The 19,023-nt window shown below is 38.8% G+C and overlaps 1 protein-coding gene across 1 annotated transcript; it reads left to right on the top strand.

The window, feature by feature from the left end:
• The first annotated feature begins 12,951 nt into the window (after nt 1-12,951).
• Nucleotides 12,952-13,922, top strand: LOC116081868 (putative olfactory receptor 2W6). Its single transcript, XM_031358579.1, has one exon. It carries the CDS (start codon nt 12,982-12,984, stop codon nt 13,906-13,908), a length of 927 nt encoding a protein of 308 aa, XP_031214439.1. The 5' UTR covers nt 12,952-12,981; the 3' UTR covers nt 13,909-13,922.
• The last annotated feature ends 5,101 nt before the right edge of the window (nt 13,923-19,023 follow it).

Here is a 19,023-nt window from a genome sequence, read left to right as displayed (position 1 = left end):
GTTCATAGCAGCCTTATTTATAATAGCCAGAACCTGGAAACAACCCAGATGTCCCTCAACAGAGAAGTTTCTATTTGTAGTGGATGGTAACTAAGCAAGCAACCCACATCTGGCCAAGACACAGAGAATATGACTGTGGAATACTCAGCTTTCATTAAACATCTATATTTTCCCATTTTAATAAATAAATAAATAAATGTTTAATAATAGCTTGGATGTCTTTTAGGACAGCATGTTCATTTGTTTTAGTGCTACATTAATGCATCTGAATTGCTAAAATTTCTACAGAGCAAGCATCATACTGATCTATTGTGCCTATGACATGCTGACTGCAAAGTGTCTTAGGGTTGCTAATGCTTTGCTAAAACAACATGGCCAAAAACATCATGGAGGGAGAGGAAAGACTTATTTTACCTTGCAGTTGTAGTCTGGCATGAAGGGAATTCAGGAAAGTTACTGAAGCCAGAAACCCAGAAACAGAACTGAAGCAGAACACATGAAAGAAGTCTGCTCACTGGGTTGCTCCCCATAATTTGTTCAGCCTGTTTTCTTATACCATCCAGGACCACAGGCTCATAGGTAATATAGCCCTCAGTAGACTGGGCCAACTCACACCAGTCATATATCAGGAATATGCCCCACATGCTTATCTATATAGGACAATCTGAGAGAGGCATTTTCTCAGTTGGGGTTATCTTTTCCCAAGTGACTCTAGACTGCTGATAAAAAATATCTAGCCAAGCCAAACAATAGACATATACTTAACCTCAGCTGAAACAGCAAGGCTGTAAATTTGAAGCCAGTTTGGGACATCATGGCCCTGTCTCAAAAGACAAATAAACAAATGTAAATTAAAACGAAATGTCTGTACACATGGGTGTAGACACCAAATACAATGATCTTCTATCATATCTTAATTCTCACCACTACCTTTCAATGTGTATGAGACTCGAAACAACAAAATAAATACATTGACATCAGCTAGTCTTCATTATTAGCTCCTGGAACAGGTACAATGAATGCACAAATGGAGGCTGTGGGAATATACCACAGACCCACTAGTCAAGCTTGATCTCACCATTGGTTTTGAATGTCAGCAACCAGCTGCTAAGACTCCAATATGGCATTATTCCCTAAGAACACCCTGAAATATGGTAATGAATCTTCTATCCCTGACCTTTCCCATCCTGAAAGTATTAGCAATATATCGTTAGAAGGTATAGAATCCTTTTAGGTATGTGTATTTCATGTTTAAAAAAAAATGAAGTGGGCAATGGGATCATGAGCAATGGTTTGGTTGGGTAGCATACCCATGTGGCCTTGTAACTAAGCAAGCAACCCACTTCAAAGGAAATCAGGTAAGAGAGTGGACTCAGTACCAATTGAGCCAGATGTTGTATCATACAGAAGCAACTCATCAAAGAAGGCTTGAATAGTTTTCTCTAGGCTCAGAAGCAGCTATCTAGAGGCAACATTTCAAAGATTCTATTCCTCAGGGTGTAGAATATTCAGTAGAAACATAAAAGAAGGCACTGTGATTGATGGTTTCCCCTTGAGGTTTGTGCATTAGAAGCTTGGTTATGTGGGAAAAAAAAGTACAAACTTTTAAGTTGGCTGCTAGTACAAGGTACTTAGATCACAGGGGCTGAGTACTTAGCCAAAGGTTCCCACAGTAGCAAGTTGTTATGAAAAGAGCAACCCTAGACTCCAACCACTTTTTGCCTTCTAATTCACTATGCTATCACTCCAGCACATCTTCTTGATACTGTGCCTCCTTCAACTTTGTGACACAAAAGCCTGAAACTTCACCAGAGTCCAAATAGATAGGTCTGTGAGGCCAAAACTAGGTGCTAAATCAAATAGTTTATAAAGTTCCTAGTCTCAGTTACAGAGACAGTTGTGTTATAGCAACAGGAAGAGCAAAACAATGTGCCATCCAGATGAGGATGGGCAGTATCACTCTACAGAACTTGCAGTGACTGACAAGAGAGTTGACTTCCAGATGGTTGGAAAGTCCTAGAATGTAGAAACTGCCAGAAGGCTAACAAAATCAAAATATACCCTTTTAGCTGGGCAGTGGTGGCGCACGCCTTTAATCCAGCGCTTGGAAGGCAAAGGCAGGCAGATTTCTGAGTTCGAGGTCAGCCTGGTCTACAGAGTGAGTTCCAGGACAGCCAGGGCTACACAGAGAAACCCTGTCTCAAAACAACAACAACAGCAACAAAAAAAAAAAATGTTTTTTTATTATGTTGTGAATATGCTTCTTTCTCATCTGTTCTGATTTGGGAGAGGAATGTAGTTATTTTTAACCAAATATTTACTATTTTGAGTAGATTGCTGCCAAGGCTATGGTTTACCTTCATAGAATGGTTGAGAATGTTTTGTTATGATCTAATCATTTTAAGTTTATAGTAATTCTTTCATGATTAAACTAGAAATCCCTCTACTGTGCTGTGTGGCTAATGAAAAAGGCACATAGATAAGTCTAGGAACCCAGGGATAGGAACAGAAGTTGCCCCTACTTATTCTCAAAAATTTACAGGCCAATTTTTGCAGCGTTGGGTTTTATGGTCTAAAATGGCATTTAATTTCTATGAAAGATGAAGAGGTGTCTTATTGAAAGTATAACATATGACTGTGGCCAGGCTTTTTTTTTTTTCTTTCTTTCTTTTTTGGTGTGGTCCAAATCAGCACGCAAGAAGAGAAAGCACTTTATGTGGCAGGCATTCTCTGATGTGGTAGACATGACCCATATTTCTTGATTTTTATTCCCTGTGTAATTGTCCTTTCAATATAAGGTCAACTTACTGACTAGTTCCTAATAAGTAGAATAAAGCAGGAATGGTGCAAATCTCTTTAGAAATGTCATCTTCTAACTAGATGGACTTTATTACTAAATGTTCTCTCATGAATCATCCACTATGGAGAAAGCCAGGTGCTGTATCATGAAGGAGCTCTGGATCCATGCTCTAATGAATCTACTTGTAGCAATTCTTCTGGGGTCTGCTAACAATAGGCTCAAAAAGTCAGATAATCTCTGGGTGACCTTTCCTTTAGTCTCTGCTCTCCATATTTGCTCCTGTGAGTATTCTGTTCTTCTTCTAAAAAAGACCAAAGCACCCACACTTTGGTCTGCCTTCTTATTGAGCTTTATGTAGTCTGTGAATTGTATACTGGTTATTTGGAGCTTTTGGGCTAGTATCCACTTATCAGTGAGTGCATACCATGTGTTTTCTTTTGCAATTGGGTTACCACACTCAGGTTGATATTTCCTAAGTATTTCATGAATTCATCATTTTTAATAGCTGAGTAGTACTCCATTGTGTAAATGTACCACATTTTCTGTATCCATTCTTTTGTTGAAGGACATCTGGGTTCTTTTCAGCTCCTGGCTATTATAAGTAAGGCTGTTATGAACATAGTGGAGCATGTATCCTTATTACATGTTGGAGCATCTTCTGAATATATGCCCAGAAATAGTATAATTGGGTCCTCAGGTAGTACTATGTCAAATTTTCTGAGGAATTGCCAGATTGACTTCCAGAGTGGTTGTTGCACCTTGCAATCCCACGAGCAATGAAGGAGTGTTCCTCTTTCTACACATCCTTACCAGCATCTGCTGTCACCTGAGTTGCTGATCTTACCCATTCTGACTGGTGTGAGGTATAATCTCAGGGTTGTTTTGATTTGCATTTCCCTGATGACTAAGGATATTGAACATTTCTTAAGGTGCTTCTTAACCATTTTGTATTCCTCAGTTGAGAATTCTTTATTTAGCTGTACCCCATTTTTAATAGGGTTATTTGTTTCTCTGGAGTGTAACTTCTTGAGTTCTTTGTATATATTGGATATTAACCCTCTATCAGATATAAGATTGGTAAAGTTCTTTTCCCAATCTGTTGGTTTGCGCTTTTTTCCTATTGACAATGTCCTTTGTCTTACAGATGCTTTGCAATTCTATGAGGTCCCATTTGTCGATTCTTGATCTTACAGCACAAGCCATTGGTGTTCTGTTCAGGAATTTTTTCCCCAGAGAATGTCCCATGGGATTCATCCCATATACAGTTACCAAACCCAGACACTATCATGGATGCCAAGAAGTACATACTGAAAAGAGCCTGATATGGCTGTCTCCTGAGAGGCCCTGCCAGAGCGTTACAAACACAGAGGTGGATGTTAGCAGCCAACCATTGGCCTGAGCACAGGGTCCCTAATAGAGGAGTTAGAGAAGGGACTGAAGGAGTTGAAGGGGTTTTCAACCCCACAGGAAGAACAACAATATCAGCCAACCAGACCCCCCCAGAACTCCCAGGGACTAAGCCATCAAAAAGGAGTACACAAGGCTCCAGCTGCATATGTAGCAGAGGATGGCCTTGTCATGCACCAATGGAAGGAGAGGTCCTTGGTCCTATGAAGGCTCAATAGATGCCCCAGTGTAGGGGAATCGAGAGTAGGGATGTAGGAGTGGATGAGTGGGTGGAGGAACACCCTCATGAAACAGGGAGAGGGAGGATGTGATAGGGTGTTTCTGGGAGGGAGGGAATCTAGGAAAGGGGATAACATTTGAAATGTAAATTAAGAAAATAGTCAATAAAAAATGTGCAGTAAAAAAAAGCCAGATAATGTTATGAAAACAATACCTTGATTGTAGCTTCATGAGAGACTCTCAGCCAAAGGAGCACTATTGGTTAGTGCCCATAAGCCTCACCTAAAAGATACTATGGAATAATACATGCAGTTTGATGTAAGGTGCTAAAATTTAGAGTGATTTGTCACAAAGCAGCAGGTAAGTGTTACCTTGTACTGTCAGCAAGAATGGACTCTGATTAGCAGGAGAAAACTGGTATCTAACAGGTGATTTCCTAATACTAAAAAGGTCAAAAGTCTAATCCCAGGAGCATACTAGCACCAACGTCTTCTCAACACACAACTGATAAGGACTCGTGAGGTTCGATCGTGTATGCACAGGTCGAGGTCTTACTTTACTTTACCATACCTCTACTCAATTCATCAAGCCTTAGGTCATCCACATCAACCCACAAACATCCCGAAACTCTATCTTCAAGGCTGCTGGTTTGAGATTCGCTGTCTTGTCTCCTCACAAGGCTGTAGCATGAACAAGCCCCTTTCTCTTGGTTAATTCTTCACTTTGCGAGTGAATACTGTAGCACCACTGTAAACAGACTGGCCTAGTGACATCAGATGTATAACCATGGCAATTTCCTCTTCGATATCTATATTTCTTGAATTTATTAATTTCCATCCCTGTCTCTTACCTTTGCCACAGGTAATGTCTAAGTCACATCCCTTGCTCTCCTCAAAACCCTTATTTGCTGAAAAGCTCACACTACAACACCAAGTTTTCATGGTACTCTCCAGGTTAAACCTCATCTGTAACTCACAGCATCCTCAAACTTTCACAGTTCCCTCGCAATACTCCATGCCACCAATACAAAACCTACCTCACATTCCATTAACTGTCATGTGACAGCCATTCATCTCGACTCAGTTTGTGTGCTATGTAGTGTATTTCTTTATAGGACCAATGTTAATAATGTAATAGAGTCTGACATTTATACTCATCTATGGGCATTCAAATTTTCTGCTATTATGAACTCATTATCTACTTCCTTCCTTCCTTCTTTTCTTCCTTTCTTCTTTCTTTCTTTTGCTCTTTTTTCTTTCTTTCTCTCACTTTCTTTCTTGACACAGCTTACCTTACTTACTCTTCCTGTTGCTGTGATAAAAACATGACAAAAGAAACTCAAGGAAGAAAGTGTTTATTTCCTTCATGGTGGAAGAGAAGCAAGAGCTGGTCTGATTGTGTCAACAATTAAAAAGCAGAGCTTCTTTCTTCCTTTTCATTCAACCCAGGACAACAGAGCAGAGGGATGGTACCACCTACATTTAGGATTAGGTCTTCTCAAGTTACTTAACTTACTCTAGAAAATTTCTCACAAGTGTGCACAAGGGCTTGTCTCTTAAGTAATTCTAGATTACTTAAAATTTACAACCAAAGATAAACATCACTGGGGTCTTATGTAGTCCAAGTTGGCCTCAAATTAACTATGTAGCCAAGGCTAGCCTTAAAATCTTAATCTTGCCTTCTGCCTTCCAAGGACCAGCATTATAGATGTGTGTCACCACACATAACCTTGAGTATATTTCTTGGTTTTATGTTTTTCTATAGGCATGTAATATTAGCAAATATGAAGCTTCTGTTTACTACATATCTTCACCTGTATGTATTTATTCATTTATGAAGGCACTGTTACATAACAGCCATTAAACTGAGAAATGTTTATTTATGAGAGATGGAAAGACATGAAGAAGAAATAAGATATAAATCCTTACTATGTGGTGGCAATAGCAAATTGGTGCTCTAATATTTGCCTTAAAATCTACTTCATCCAAGAACTTAGCTCAGGGGACAGCATTTCACTACAGTGTCTATTATATTAAAAATGATCCAAGTTTCTTTTAAAATGAAATTAAACAAATCATGTATATGTGTGCTATCATTTTTAAGTTACTTTTTTATAATGATAGAGTCAACAATTTTGAGGCATTACTGGGTGTCAATGTTGTGGTGAACATTAGAAATACATTAGTAAACACTATATTTAATAAAGTATGAAAACATCAAAGCAGAAAAGCAATGAGCAGTTAACAACACAATAGAAAAAGCAATTCAATGTTTATCTTTTTGTCTGTTGGGAAAAGAACGTTCATTGTGATGCAATGTTGTAGCATCCTAATTCTTACCTTCTTTTAGATTGTGAGAACTTTAAAACTAGATAAATAACATGTATGAACCAAGTGTTTTCACTGAAAATGTGGTTGACGAATAATTATTGCATTCATAGGGTAATACTACATTTCAAGTTTTTAAAGGGAATTACTTCTGGAGGGAGATAGAAAAGTAAGGTCACTATGAGAATAATTCTCTCGGGTACTTACTGTAAGTCCCTACTCAATGAAATCCCTTCTGCAAGGAGGTTAGATGACTATTCCCGTTACAACGATAAAGTTTGAGGTGCTGTAACTAGTCATAAGTAAGTCTCCAGGGCTACTGAGCGGTGGAGCAGGAACTGTAGAGAGAAGAATGGTGACAGGAGCAAACTCACTTGAGCTCTCTGAATAATTGCCCGCTTCTCCTAAGATAGCCCTGGAGACAACTCACTTTGTGAATTATTATGAAACTCCTGAAACTTTTTAATAGTGGCACGCATTATGAGAGAATGCACTAACAAGTTTCACTCTTCCAGGAGCTGGATCCCTGTGGACTCAGGGAAATGAAATTGTCATTATCAGCGCTAACAGTCTCATAACAAGATCCCTGAGGGCTCGTTCTTTGCAACTTCTATAAAGAACTGCAGAAGTTGAAAACCACTGCCTCCTACCTTATCTACTCTCATTTTAAATATTACCCACTGACTTCAGCACCCAGGTTCCCTGAAGGTTTCCAAGATATTTAGAGAAAACACATGGGTTTCTGTTTGCCAGAAGCAGAGAGTCTCTGAGAAAAGCTTAATCCATTGCACACATTTCCAATTCTTTCTTTTTCTAACTTCCCTTCCACCCACTTCAGAGCATATCTGCCAATAAAAATAAGCCCAAAATGCAATGCCCTAATCAGGTGACTGTGTTTTCTTTTCACTTAGATGATGGGGAAGTTAGGAAACACAAATGACTTACATCCCTGGATTTTTATTCTCATTACTTACATTTGTTAATATTGTACTCATAAAAAATTTAAAAAACACCTACAAGGGTTATTTAAAGTAAAAAATAAAAAAAAAAAACAATGCATTGTTGTACCTAAGTCTTCTTTCAAATTTATTCACACCATTGCTTTAATAAATGGCAAAGAGAATTTTAAGCCACTTCATTAATAAACAAGTAGCTTGAGTAAAAAGTAGTTGATAATGCTGTGTTGTGGACTACATTTGAACTAAAGATGTATGTAGATCTAATAGTAGCTGTGGGGTTTTTTGTTTTATTTTGGTTTGGCTTTTTGTTTGTTTGTTCATTTTTGTTTTTACTGGAAACCTGATGAGTCTCAGCTTTACATTTTTTCTGATTTGGCTTTGACATTTTCCTCTACCTATCAACCTGTGAAAACAGCAACACCATTAAATTCCTAGGCACTCTGAGATAATTTCTCTATGTTTTTCATTACGGGATATGCCCCTGTGAATCAAAACCCTGAATCTAGGCTTGTCACCTAATCAAACAGAATCATGGGGCCTTGTGAGTATCAGTGAACCAAACTGAACTAACTCTTTTGGCTGTAAGAACAAGATGCAAAGACACGATGAGTCTTTGTTCAGAGTCAAATCTAAATAGTAAACTTAAGCTAATGTATTTATTTTTATTTTCAACCTTGCATTTATCTTTTAAGTACTGAAATAACATCAAATGATAATTACATATGTTTATGTGGTAATATATTAGCATTTCTAGTGGAAAGATGTTAGGTAGAAATTAGGATTACCCATAATGTGTAGTATGTAATATTTAAGTGTTTATTAATGTTAATGTAGTATACTTTACCTTAATATATTAACATAATTTTGGGATAATTAGTACATTTGAAGTATTATTAATATGCTTAATATATTTTGAAGTTTTCTCCATATCAATATGCATTTACCACATTACTTTTTTGCAACAATGCAAGCATTTACTTAATTACCATTTAATCGATGGTCATTTCATCCACTTCTTATATAGCTAAGTCATATATTTTTTACGCACACACATAAAACTTATACAGATAGTCTTTATAATAACATTGTGAGTAGTAAAATTAATGTGTCAAAGACTTGTACATCAACTAAATTTCCCAAAATTCAGTAAAACCATCCTATAAAAATTTAAAACTGGTATTTGCAGAGAGGAGTCAGTAGTTAAAGAGCACTGGCTGCAGTCATATGATTGGTCACAACCATGTGTAATTCTAGTGCCAGAGGATGTGATTCCGTCTTCTGGCCTTCATGGGCACCAAAAATAAACATGGTGCACAGACATACATGCAGGCAAAATGCTCACACATATAAAATACTCCTAGTGAAAAAAATCTTAAAACTGATTCATGACCTCATACATTGCATGTGAGTGTATTCCTGTCTTATAGCCTCACTGACTGAACATTGCCAAACAAAAAGTCTTTGCAATGTGACATAAAAGAGCAATTAGTCATCACTGTGCTTATTTGTATCTAATTATGCAAAAAACTGCAGTTCCATGCAACCTGACAACTTCTTCTGGCTTCATGGACCACTTAAAAACACACACACAAACATAACAATAGTAACCTAAACCAAATTACATCTTTAAACTAAGGGAGGGGAAAAGAGGAACATGATCAGGTATTGGGTGAAGGAAAAGGACTGAAGCCCTGAGGGTCAGCTGAAAGAATGGAAACAGGTAACCTTGGGAGGTAGGAGGTTGTCGGGGTGGGCCTCCACAATGCACCAGAGACCTGGGAGGTGAGGAACTCTCAGGACTCAAAGGGAGGGACCTTAGATGAAATGCCAGATGGTAGGGAGAGGAAACTTTTAGACCCCACCTCCAGCAAGAAGTCAGGGCATCAAATGAGGGAGGGGCTTGCCATCCCACAGTCAAAATTCTCACCCATAATTATTCCTGTCTGAAAGAACTACTGGGATGGAAATGGAGAGGAGCCTGAGGAAAAGAAGGTCCAGCGACAGGCCCAAAGTGGGATCCAACTCAAGGGGAGGTCCCAAGGCCTGATGCTATTACTGAGGCTAAGGAGCACTCACAAAAAGGGACCTAGCGTGACTACACTCCAGAAGACCCATCAAGCAGCTAAAAGAGTCAGATGCAGATATTTGCACCCAACCAATGGACAAAAGCAGCTGACCCTTATGTTTGAAATAGGGTAAGGCTGAAAGAAGCTGAGGAAGAGAACGACCCTGTAGGAGGACCAGCAGTCTCAATTAGCCTGGACCCCTGAGATCTCTCAAACACTGGGCCACCAAAAAGGCAGAATATACCAGCTGATATGAGGCCCCCAACAAATATAAAGCAGAGAACTGCCGGATCTGTGTTCAATCAGACGATATACCTAACCCTCAAGAGACTGGAGGCCGCAGGGAGTTTAGAGGTCAGGTAGGATGGGGGATGTAGGTTGGGGGTTGGGGGCATCCTTGTGGAGATAGGGGTGTGGAAAGGAGGTATGGGATATGGAACAGTTGGAGGGTGGACAGGATTGGGAGTAAAATCTGGGTTGTAAAAATTAATTAATTAAAAAAAGAATTTCAATTAATCAAATTATTTGTAATCATTTCCTATTTATTGTATTTGGGTAACTTTATCAATCCAAACAGATATAAAACTTGAAAGTTAAGTAACAGTGAAAATAGACTATTCTTGAATTAAGTTTTAAAAATCATACTGAAATAGAAGTAAATATGAATTTAAAATACTTTCTTTGGAAAACTAGATGATCTCAATATTTCAATGCAAGATTTTCATGATATGCCAGATCCCTGGTTGCTAATGATGGTTTGCCCCCAAGTCAACAAGTGTGGTTTATCATAGGAATAGTTAAATCCCGAGAATGTGAGCACCTCTGATCCCAAATGGAAACAAACAACAGCAACAACAACAAAAACAAAACAAAACAAAACAAAAAAAAAACAACCTGACTTTCCTCAGATGTTATTTCATCATTTCCCCCACAAGAATTCACTCTTCTGTTCTCATCTTCAGTACCAGCTAATTACCCAAAGGAGGAAGTGGTCCCCATGGTGTTGACAAGAAAACAGGTTACACCACCTTTCCTGCTGATAGATCAGTCCTGTTTTCCCTGCTCTGAGCTATTAGAGCATCACCATCCACCTTGCTTACTTTCAGGGATCTTCAGGAAGACCTTGCCCCACAATTTTGGTTGGCAGCTCCAGAAAGCCCACAAAAGGCTGGGTATTTGGCCCAAATGGCAGCTAGACAGAGGATAGCTGCCTATGCAGTTTTCTACTGCAGTTGCCTTTACTCTGTAACTTAACTGGCCTTGCTTTGTTGTATCTTTCTCTGACGCAGAGCTATACCATTATTATTATCACTTACCCAAACTGTAGGAAAAGTAAACATGATCTTTACACATGTTCAGAAAGAAACTAGAATATAATTCACAGAAGAGTTGGCGACTTAATTTTCAGTCTGTCATTTGACAAGTTAAGACCTTATAACCACTGCTATAGTACTTTAATTTCATAATCATATTATTTTCTACATGCCTTATTTTCCACATGAATTTAAATCTAATTCATAATCACCTACAAAATACCAGGTAACAAGATAATAAGAAAAAACATTAACATGTGTTGTTCCTGAATCGTTGGGGGGAAAGTTGAAAACAGGTGAGCCTTAAGAACTAAAGAACATGGACATCATTTTTGTTTTTGTTTTCTCCTTTGGTGTATTTATCTGTGGAAAATTGATTTATTGTAGGTCCATCAATTTTAGAAGTCTTCTTCTAGATATATGCTATTTTAAAATCAACACATCTGATTAAAAAGCCACCAAGTTCTGCTGTGATTTGGTTCCTGGTTTACTGACTGAACACACTGTGGAGAGGAGCACTTGGGCTCACCCAACAGTGTTACTTGGGAATCCTCGTTGTGTTATTCATCCTAGTCATCAAAAACTGACAGACTCTCATGAGCCATGTCTCCTTCTGTGCCAGCAGAAGATATCTGGTCTTCCCTCTTGCCTAGCTCTGTCACTTATTATCTTGGTTTCTTAACTCCTATTCTGACTCTGTTGCTTATGAATCAAAATCTTTTCACTTTTTTAGAATCAACAAGTACTAAAATTACATTTTTCTAAAGGCTTTTTATTTCTCACATTCTCCCCATATATGCCTCTTGCTGCTCATCTCACTTCTACAATTGTGTTGCTATTTCTAAAATGCAAATGGAAGACAAAACAGTACACCTGAGTGTCTGTTTCACGGGAAGGCTGGGGAAGACTATCTTCCCTAACCTTAGCAACTTAGGTTGCAAGAGGCTATTACTTGCCAAAAAAAGTGAATGGCAGAGGTAGCCCTTGGCAGACCTCAGATATTTAGCAGCTGTAATTATACCTTACATAAAAAGTGTAATGCAGACACTGTAAAGAAAATTCCTGTTTATGCCACATTAATAAGGTTGGCATAACTTCTGATAGCTGATTATCTTTTGTTTTTCAAAAGCTTGGGTTGTGAATTCAGTTCTGGTTGTCATATTTTCAAAGGTCTACCTTTAAGACATGTAGAAGACAACAGCTGCTCTCCTAACACACCTGGTCACTCAGTTGTGTGAAAAGTGGAAGAAAGGGAACTGTCTGTCTGAGTGTAAAGAAAAGTGAGTTGAATTGGAGTAACTTCTTATACACATGTTAACAAAGAAAGATCTGATGTTAAAAGTTAAAATACTTTTCCTTAGGAATCATTGGGATTTTTTTCCATTTAACAAAAGATTATAGTTGGGTGTTGTGGTTCTTGCCAGTAATCTCAGTACTTGAGAGGTGAAAACTGGAGAGGTAAGAGTTCAATGTCAATTGGCCACATAGGAAGTGTGAGGCCAGCTTGGGCTACATGAGAGTCTGTCTTCAAAAATCATCAAAATTTCATTAATTCAAATTAAAAGATGACTATGTCAAAATTTTCCATGATGAAATAATTTCAATCAATGACAAACAGTCCTTACTTCTTAGTTAAAAAGACATCTCCTGTGTATGGGAATGTTAAACTCAGTGGCTAACTGTTCCTCTCTGGATCCTGTGGATGGGAATGTTAAACTCAGTGGCTAACTGTTCCTCTCTGGATCCTGTGGATGGGAATGTTAAACGCAGTGGCTAACTGTTCCTCTCTGGATCCTGCTGCTGCATGTTCTTTCTCTAGGAAATAGAGATTACCTATTTCTCATTTGGCTCCTTCCAGCTGCACAGATCTGATGATGTGAAAGAAAGTCAATGGAGAAGGCCAACGACAGCTCTGAGTATGGTTTCATCTTAGAAGGCTTCTCTGATCGCCCTCGCCTGGAGATGGTACTCTTCATAGTAAATTTTACTCTGTATTCAGTTGCTGTGCTGGGGAATATAACCATTATCCTGGTGTGTATATTGGACCCTCGGCTTCACACTCCAATGTACTTCTTCCTGGCAAATCTTTCATTTCTGGATCTCTGCTTCAGTACCAGCTGCATCCCACAGATGCTGGTAAACCTCTGGGGCCCAGACAAGACCATCAGCTACGCTGGCTGTGTGGTCCAACTTTTCTCCTTCCTGTCGATTGGCAGTGTAGAGTGCATCCTTCTGGCTGTCATGGCTTACGACCGCTACGCTGCCGTCTGCAAACCTTTGCACTATATGGTCATTATGCACCCACAGCTGTGTGTGAGGCTGATGGCTGTGGCCTGGGGGAGTGGACTCGCCAATGCCATCATCATGTCACCACTAGCAATGAACCTGTCTAGATGTGGCCGCCGCAGAATTAATCATTTCCTTTGCGAATTGCCAGCTCTGATCAAGATGGCCTGTGTGGATGCTCGCCCGGTGGAAATGTTGTCCTTCACCTTGGCCATCCTTATTGTCCTGCTGCCCCTCACTCTGATTCTTGTCTCCTATGGTTACATTGCTGCAGCTGTGCTGAGGATCAAGTCGGCTGCTGGGAGATGGAAAGCTTTCAACACCTGTAGCTCCCATCTCACCGTGGTCTCCCTATTCTATGGAAGTATCATCTATATGTATATGCAGCCTGGAAATAGCTCTTCCCAGGACCAAGGGAAATTTCTCACTCTCTTTTATAACTTGGTGACTCCCATGCTGAATCCACTCATCTACACTTTAAGGAACAAGGAAATGAAAGGGGCACTAAAGAAGGTTTGTGGGAGGCACTGAGGGACAGAGTAAATAATGGGTTACAAAATCCCAAGAATTTTTCAAATACACCTATTGTTTGCTTTTAATAAATTCAGACACACTGGAGTACTCTTTTGGTTTTGGTTTGGTTGAGACAGTGTCACGTAACCTGGGCTTTCTTCAGACTCACCAATTAGTCAAAAGTAAATTTGAACTCCTGATTCTCCTACCTCTAATTTCTCCAGTGCTGGAATAACAGGTACATGCCACCATACCAGCATGCCAAGCAACTCTTGGATACAATTGATATGATAAATACACTGAGCTTTCACTATCCAAAGTCAGTGTGATTCAACCATAGCTACAATGTTGTAGATAAATTTCAGCTTCTTAAGGTAAGTAACTAGTTAGTATTCTAACCTCTTTATTAATTAAAAAAATAAATCCCATGAAAGCAAATTATTAATAGATATAAAAATAACCACATACTTAAATTTTATTCAAGTTAATCAATGAAGGCAGAGATGTAATATTTGGTTTCAAAAAGTCAAATGTGCAATAAATTTGTTTAGAATGAAGACATGTCCAAATAAATGTGTAAATGGAGACAAAACTAGCCTCTACTATAAAACAGGAAAGACAATCTAATCATTTTCAGAAGGGAAGCAAGAATGTATTCATTTCCTTATGGAGACTGGCATTGTGAGTTCCAAGAGGGGAAGGAACCAATGGTCACCTTGAAGATGACCTACCACTTGGGAAAAAGAATACAGACAAACACCACAGGGCTTGGGATGCACCTCAGTGGATAGAGCACTCGCCCAGTATATGCAAGGGCCAAGAAAGCAATGTAATTCTTTTAATACCCAGGGGAAAGAAGAGAGAACTAAGAGAGGGAACTAGAACAAATGTTTGTGTTGTGTAACCAGAATGAAGTATTTGAAGAGAAGGAATCACAACCTAAAGGAAAGAACTAGAAAGAAGAGGAGAGGAACAATTAGAGTAAGTAATAATGATGCACATGAAGGAAGTGTCACAGAGAAATCCATTTCTTCATACACTACCTACAAAATTAATTTTAAAATGTCTTCATAGCTTTGGGTAGAAAGGCTTTTTAAAATGATACAGTAAGATGCATCAAAATTTAAAACATTCACAATAAAAGATAATGCTGAGAAATTCAAAGGCTAGATCCATGAGACCAACTTCTGTGAGTTCTCTCTACATCAAACATACACCTGATTTTTAAAAATGATTTAATATATTTTATACCCTGTTTTGGCCATATTTTCCCTTCCCCACATCCTCATAGATCCTATCCACATCCTTCCTCACCCAGCTTCATGTCATACCATACACACACACCATACAAACCCCACAGAATCTGTTTTGTATTGGCCAGCTACTCGTGGGAATAGAACCTGCCCTAGAATAGACGATATATCCATTGACAGTCTACTGTAGAAAACTGATTTTTCCCTTTCCAGCAGGTATAAACTGGAAATAAATTACAAATAGCTTCTTGGTTAAGGTAGTATCCTATGCCACTTCCATCTCTCAGTGCTGCAGTTTTGTCTCATTTGAACCTGTGTATGTTTTGTGCACAATGTACAGTCTCGTGATGTAAGTTCATATGACGTGCATCAATCCTGTTGTGACTGGAAGACATTGTTTCCTTGGAATCATCTACTACCTTTTGCTTTTCCAATCTGTCTGCCTCTTCTGCATAGATCACTGAGCTTTGAGGGGAAAGGGGTTAACAAAGGCATTCCATTTAGGGATGAGTCCAACTTCTCATTTAGAGCTAAATCCAACATTTCTCATTATCTGCACATTGCGCAGTAATGGATCTCTGTGTCAACTATTGTCCACTGCAAAAAGAAGCTTCTCTGATGAGTGCTAAATGATGCCATGCTGTATGAGTATAGTGATACATCATTAGGAGTCATTTTATTGCTATGTTCCTTTAGCAGAAGAATAATAGTAGGCTTCTTCCTAAGTCCATAATTATATAGACTAGGGTTCTTGGTAATTTTACTAGTGTCAGGTATGAATTTCATCTCATGGATTGGGTCTTATATCCATTAGAAAATGATTGAATACTCCGAAAGCATTTGCACCACCATTACACTATATCTTGAAGGTAGGCCTCTGTTGTAGGCTACAACATTTCCAGCTGGGAAAAATTGATGGTCATTTTGATTCTCTGGTAGTATATAAAGTAACTTCTAGCATCATGAATGATAGTGAGTAGGGGTAAAGATTCTAATAGAGCATCAGCTCAATTTCTCCATATTTGATGATATAAGTAAGATGCATCAGGTAGAGCCTTACCATCAGGTTTTAGATAGTAGCCAATAATCTTGGCGATAGTCTATAATGTAAAGAGAGGGGTCTATGGGACACCCTTTGACCAGTGACTCAACAAGATGTAACCCATTCCTGGCACTGGAGGGTTTTGTTTTTGTTTTTGTTTTTGTGGTGGTGGTGGTGGTGGTAGTGGTGTTTTTGTGTCAGAAGATATCTAGTTGGGGCATTATCCCTTCCTTATATGGTGACTTCATTTATTTTCTTCTAATTTCATATATATTTTGAGAAGCTCCTACAGTAGGTTATCAAATAGCTTTTCAAATGGCCTTTAATGTTAGTTGTGGTGTCCCTCCCTATATTCTCCTCTTTCCCTTACCCATTGTAATCCTCTTATTCTAGTTTGACCCTTACCTCTTTATAACAGTATATTTTCTTTCATCTTCCTTAGAAAATACCATCCTTCTCCATGGTCCCTTGCTATCTATGTATATAACCTCTGTGGTTATACAGACTGAAACACACATATCTAAAGCTTAAGAGATAATATGCACATATAAGAGAAAATGTGAAATATTTGTCTCCAGGGGCCTGGTTTACCTAACTCAGAATGATTGTTTCTAGTTCCATCTATTTACCTAAAATTATCACTGATTTCACTTTTCTCTTAATAGTCGAGTAATACTCCATGCCTACATGCACTACATTTTCATTATCCATTCATCAGTCCATTAATGGATATGTAGGTTGTTTCCAATCTTTGGCTATTATGAATATAGCAGCAAGCACATAGAAAGGCAAGCCCATTAGAATTACACCTAACCTTTCAAAAAAGGTTCTGAAAGATAGAAAGATCTGAACAAATATTCTACAACCTCTAAGAAACTATAGATACCATCTCAGGCTACCATAACCAGCAAAACTATCAATATAATCATAGGAGAAAGAAAACCATTTCATGATAAAAAAAAACTTAAGCAATTTGAGTTCACCAATTCAGCTCTATAAAAGGCAGAAGAAGGAAAATTTTAGTCTGGCTATAAGGTTAACTAAACCTAAGAGAATACAAAGAATAAACAATCCTAGAAAAGTTAGTCAAGGAAATGGAAGTGGGGCAGATGGTATGCCATAATAAGAAAATACAAGGATTAATAACCATTGCTCATTAAAAACTCTCAATATGGATGATCTCAATTCCCACACCCCCACAAAAAAAAGACATAAACTGACAGTTTGGATTAGAAAATGCCAAGAACCAGCTTAGAAAGAGGTCCTTGAGGAAGGGGTATTTGGGAGATGTAAAAGAAATGATTCAAAATCAATCATGGGTATAAGCTGATAGCTCTGTAGACTTCTTGAAATGGCTCCCTAGATAGCTCTCTCCTCAAGAAAGGTCTCTCTTGCTAGGAAAAAGAAAACTGAAAAGCTCTCTGGATAGCTTAGTAATCTGCCTGCCTTTATAAGCACAAACAATAAACTTAGCTGGGCAGGATCTTGCCCTGCAACCACCACTCCCTAATCTCTTTATCTCCTTTCTTAGAATCTTTCTGACAAGCTGGCGTATAGTGCAGCAGCCTCTGTTCTTTTACATCTGTGAAGCCCCTCATACAATTCATATTGCATAGTTGAGAAATCCTGTTTATATATTTTTGAACTTGTGTTTTCAGAGTTCTTTCACACAGCCTTAGGGCTGTTTTGAAAGTCTCAGCCCTTACCATTTTTGCTGAGGAACACTGAACACACGCTTGTTTCCCAGACTTATGCTGTTTCTAATTATCATGGAGTCATTAACGTTGGCAGGGGAGAGCATTCCTCAAAGGAGGAACATGAAGATATGCACATTATTATATAAACAAGCCTCATACCTAGCAACCATCAATATTTGTGGAGGCTCACACCCTGCTAGCTCTGCTCCAGGGGCGGGAACTGTATCACACCATCCCTTCTGTATGGCTATGCGGGACTCAGAAAGAAAAAGGGATTCCTTTTTCTGCTGCACCCAAGAAATACACTTCACCATCAACGATAGACATCACTTCAGGGTGAAAGGATGGAAAAAGGTATTTCAAGAAAATGTAACTAGGGAGCAAACAGGGACAAGTATCTTTTGTCTGACAAAACAGACTTTGAACCAAAACTAATCAGAAAAGATAGGGAGGGACACTGCACACTTAGTAAAGGAAAAGTTCAACAGGAGGATACTGCATGGACTGGCTGGTTTTGTGTGTCAACTTGACACAGGCTGGAGTTATCACAGAAGGGAGCTTCAGTTGGGGAAGTGCCTCCATGAGATCCAGCTGTGGGGTATTTTCTCAATTGCCCCTTGTGGGTGGTGCCATCCCTGGGCTGGAGGTCTTGGGCTCTATAAGAGAGCAGGCTAAGCAAGCCAGTAAAGAACATCCCTCTATGGCCTCTGCATCAGCTCCTGCTTCCTGACCTGCTTGAATTCCAGTCCTGACTTCCTTTGGTGATAACAGCCATGTGGAAGTAAGCTAAAACCCTTTCCTCCCCAACTTGCTTCTTGGTCATGATGTTTTGCAGGAATAGAAACCCTGACTAAGACACTGCAATTATAAACATTTATGCATTAAACAGAAGAGCACCCAACTTCATAAAAGAAACACTAGTACAGCTGAAAAATCATATATTTATTTTAGCACAGTGATAATGGGTGACTTTCATGCCTCAGTCTTACCAATAGATCATCTGAACAATAGCTAAACAGACAAGTTCTGGAGTGAAATAACACCGTGAACCAAACGTATCTAACAGACATCTATAGAACATTATGCCCAAACACAAACATGTGTACTTTCTTCTCATAGCCCATGAAACTTTCTCAAAAGT

This window comes from Mastomys coucha, unplaced genomic scaffold, assembly GCF_008632895.1.
Source record: "Mastomys coucha isolate ucsf_1 unplaced genomic scaffold, UCSF_Mcou_1 pScaffold7, whole genome shotgun sequence".
NCBI classification, from domain to species: domain Eukaryota; kingdom Metazoa; phylum Chordata; class Mammalia; order Rodentia; family Muridae; genus Mastomys; species Mastomys coucha.
Note: the sequence above shows the minus strand (reverse complement) of the source record. Positions and strands in the feature narration are given on the sequence as shown.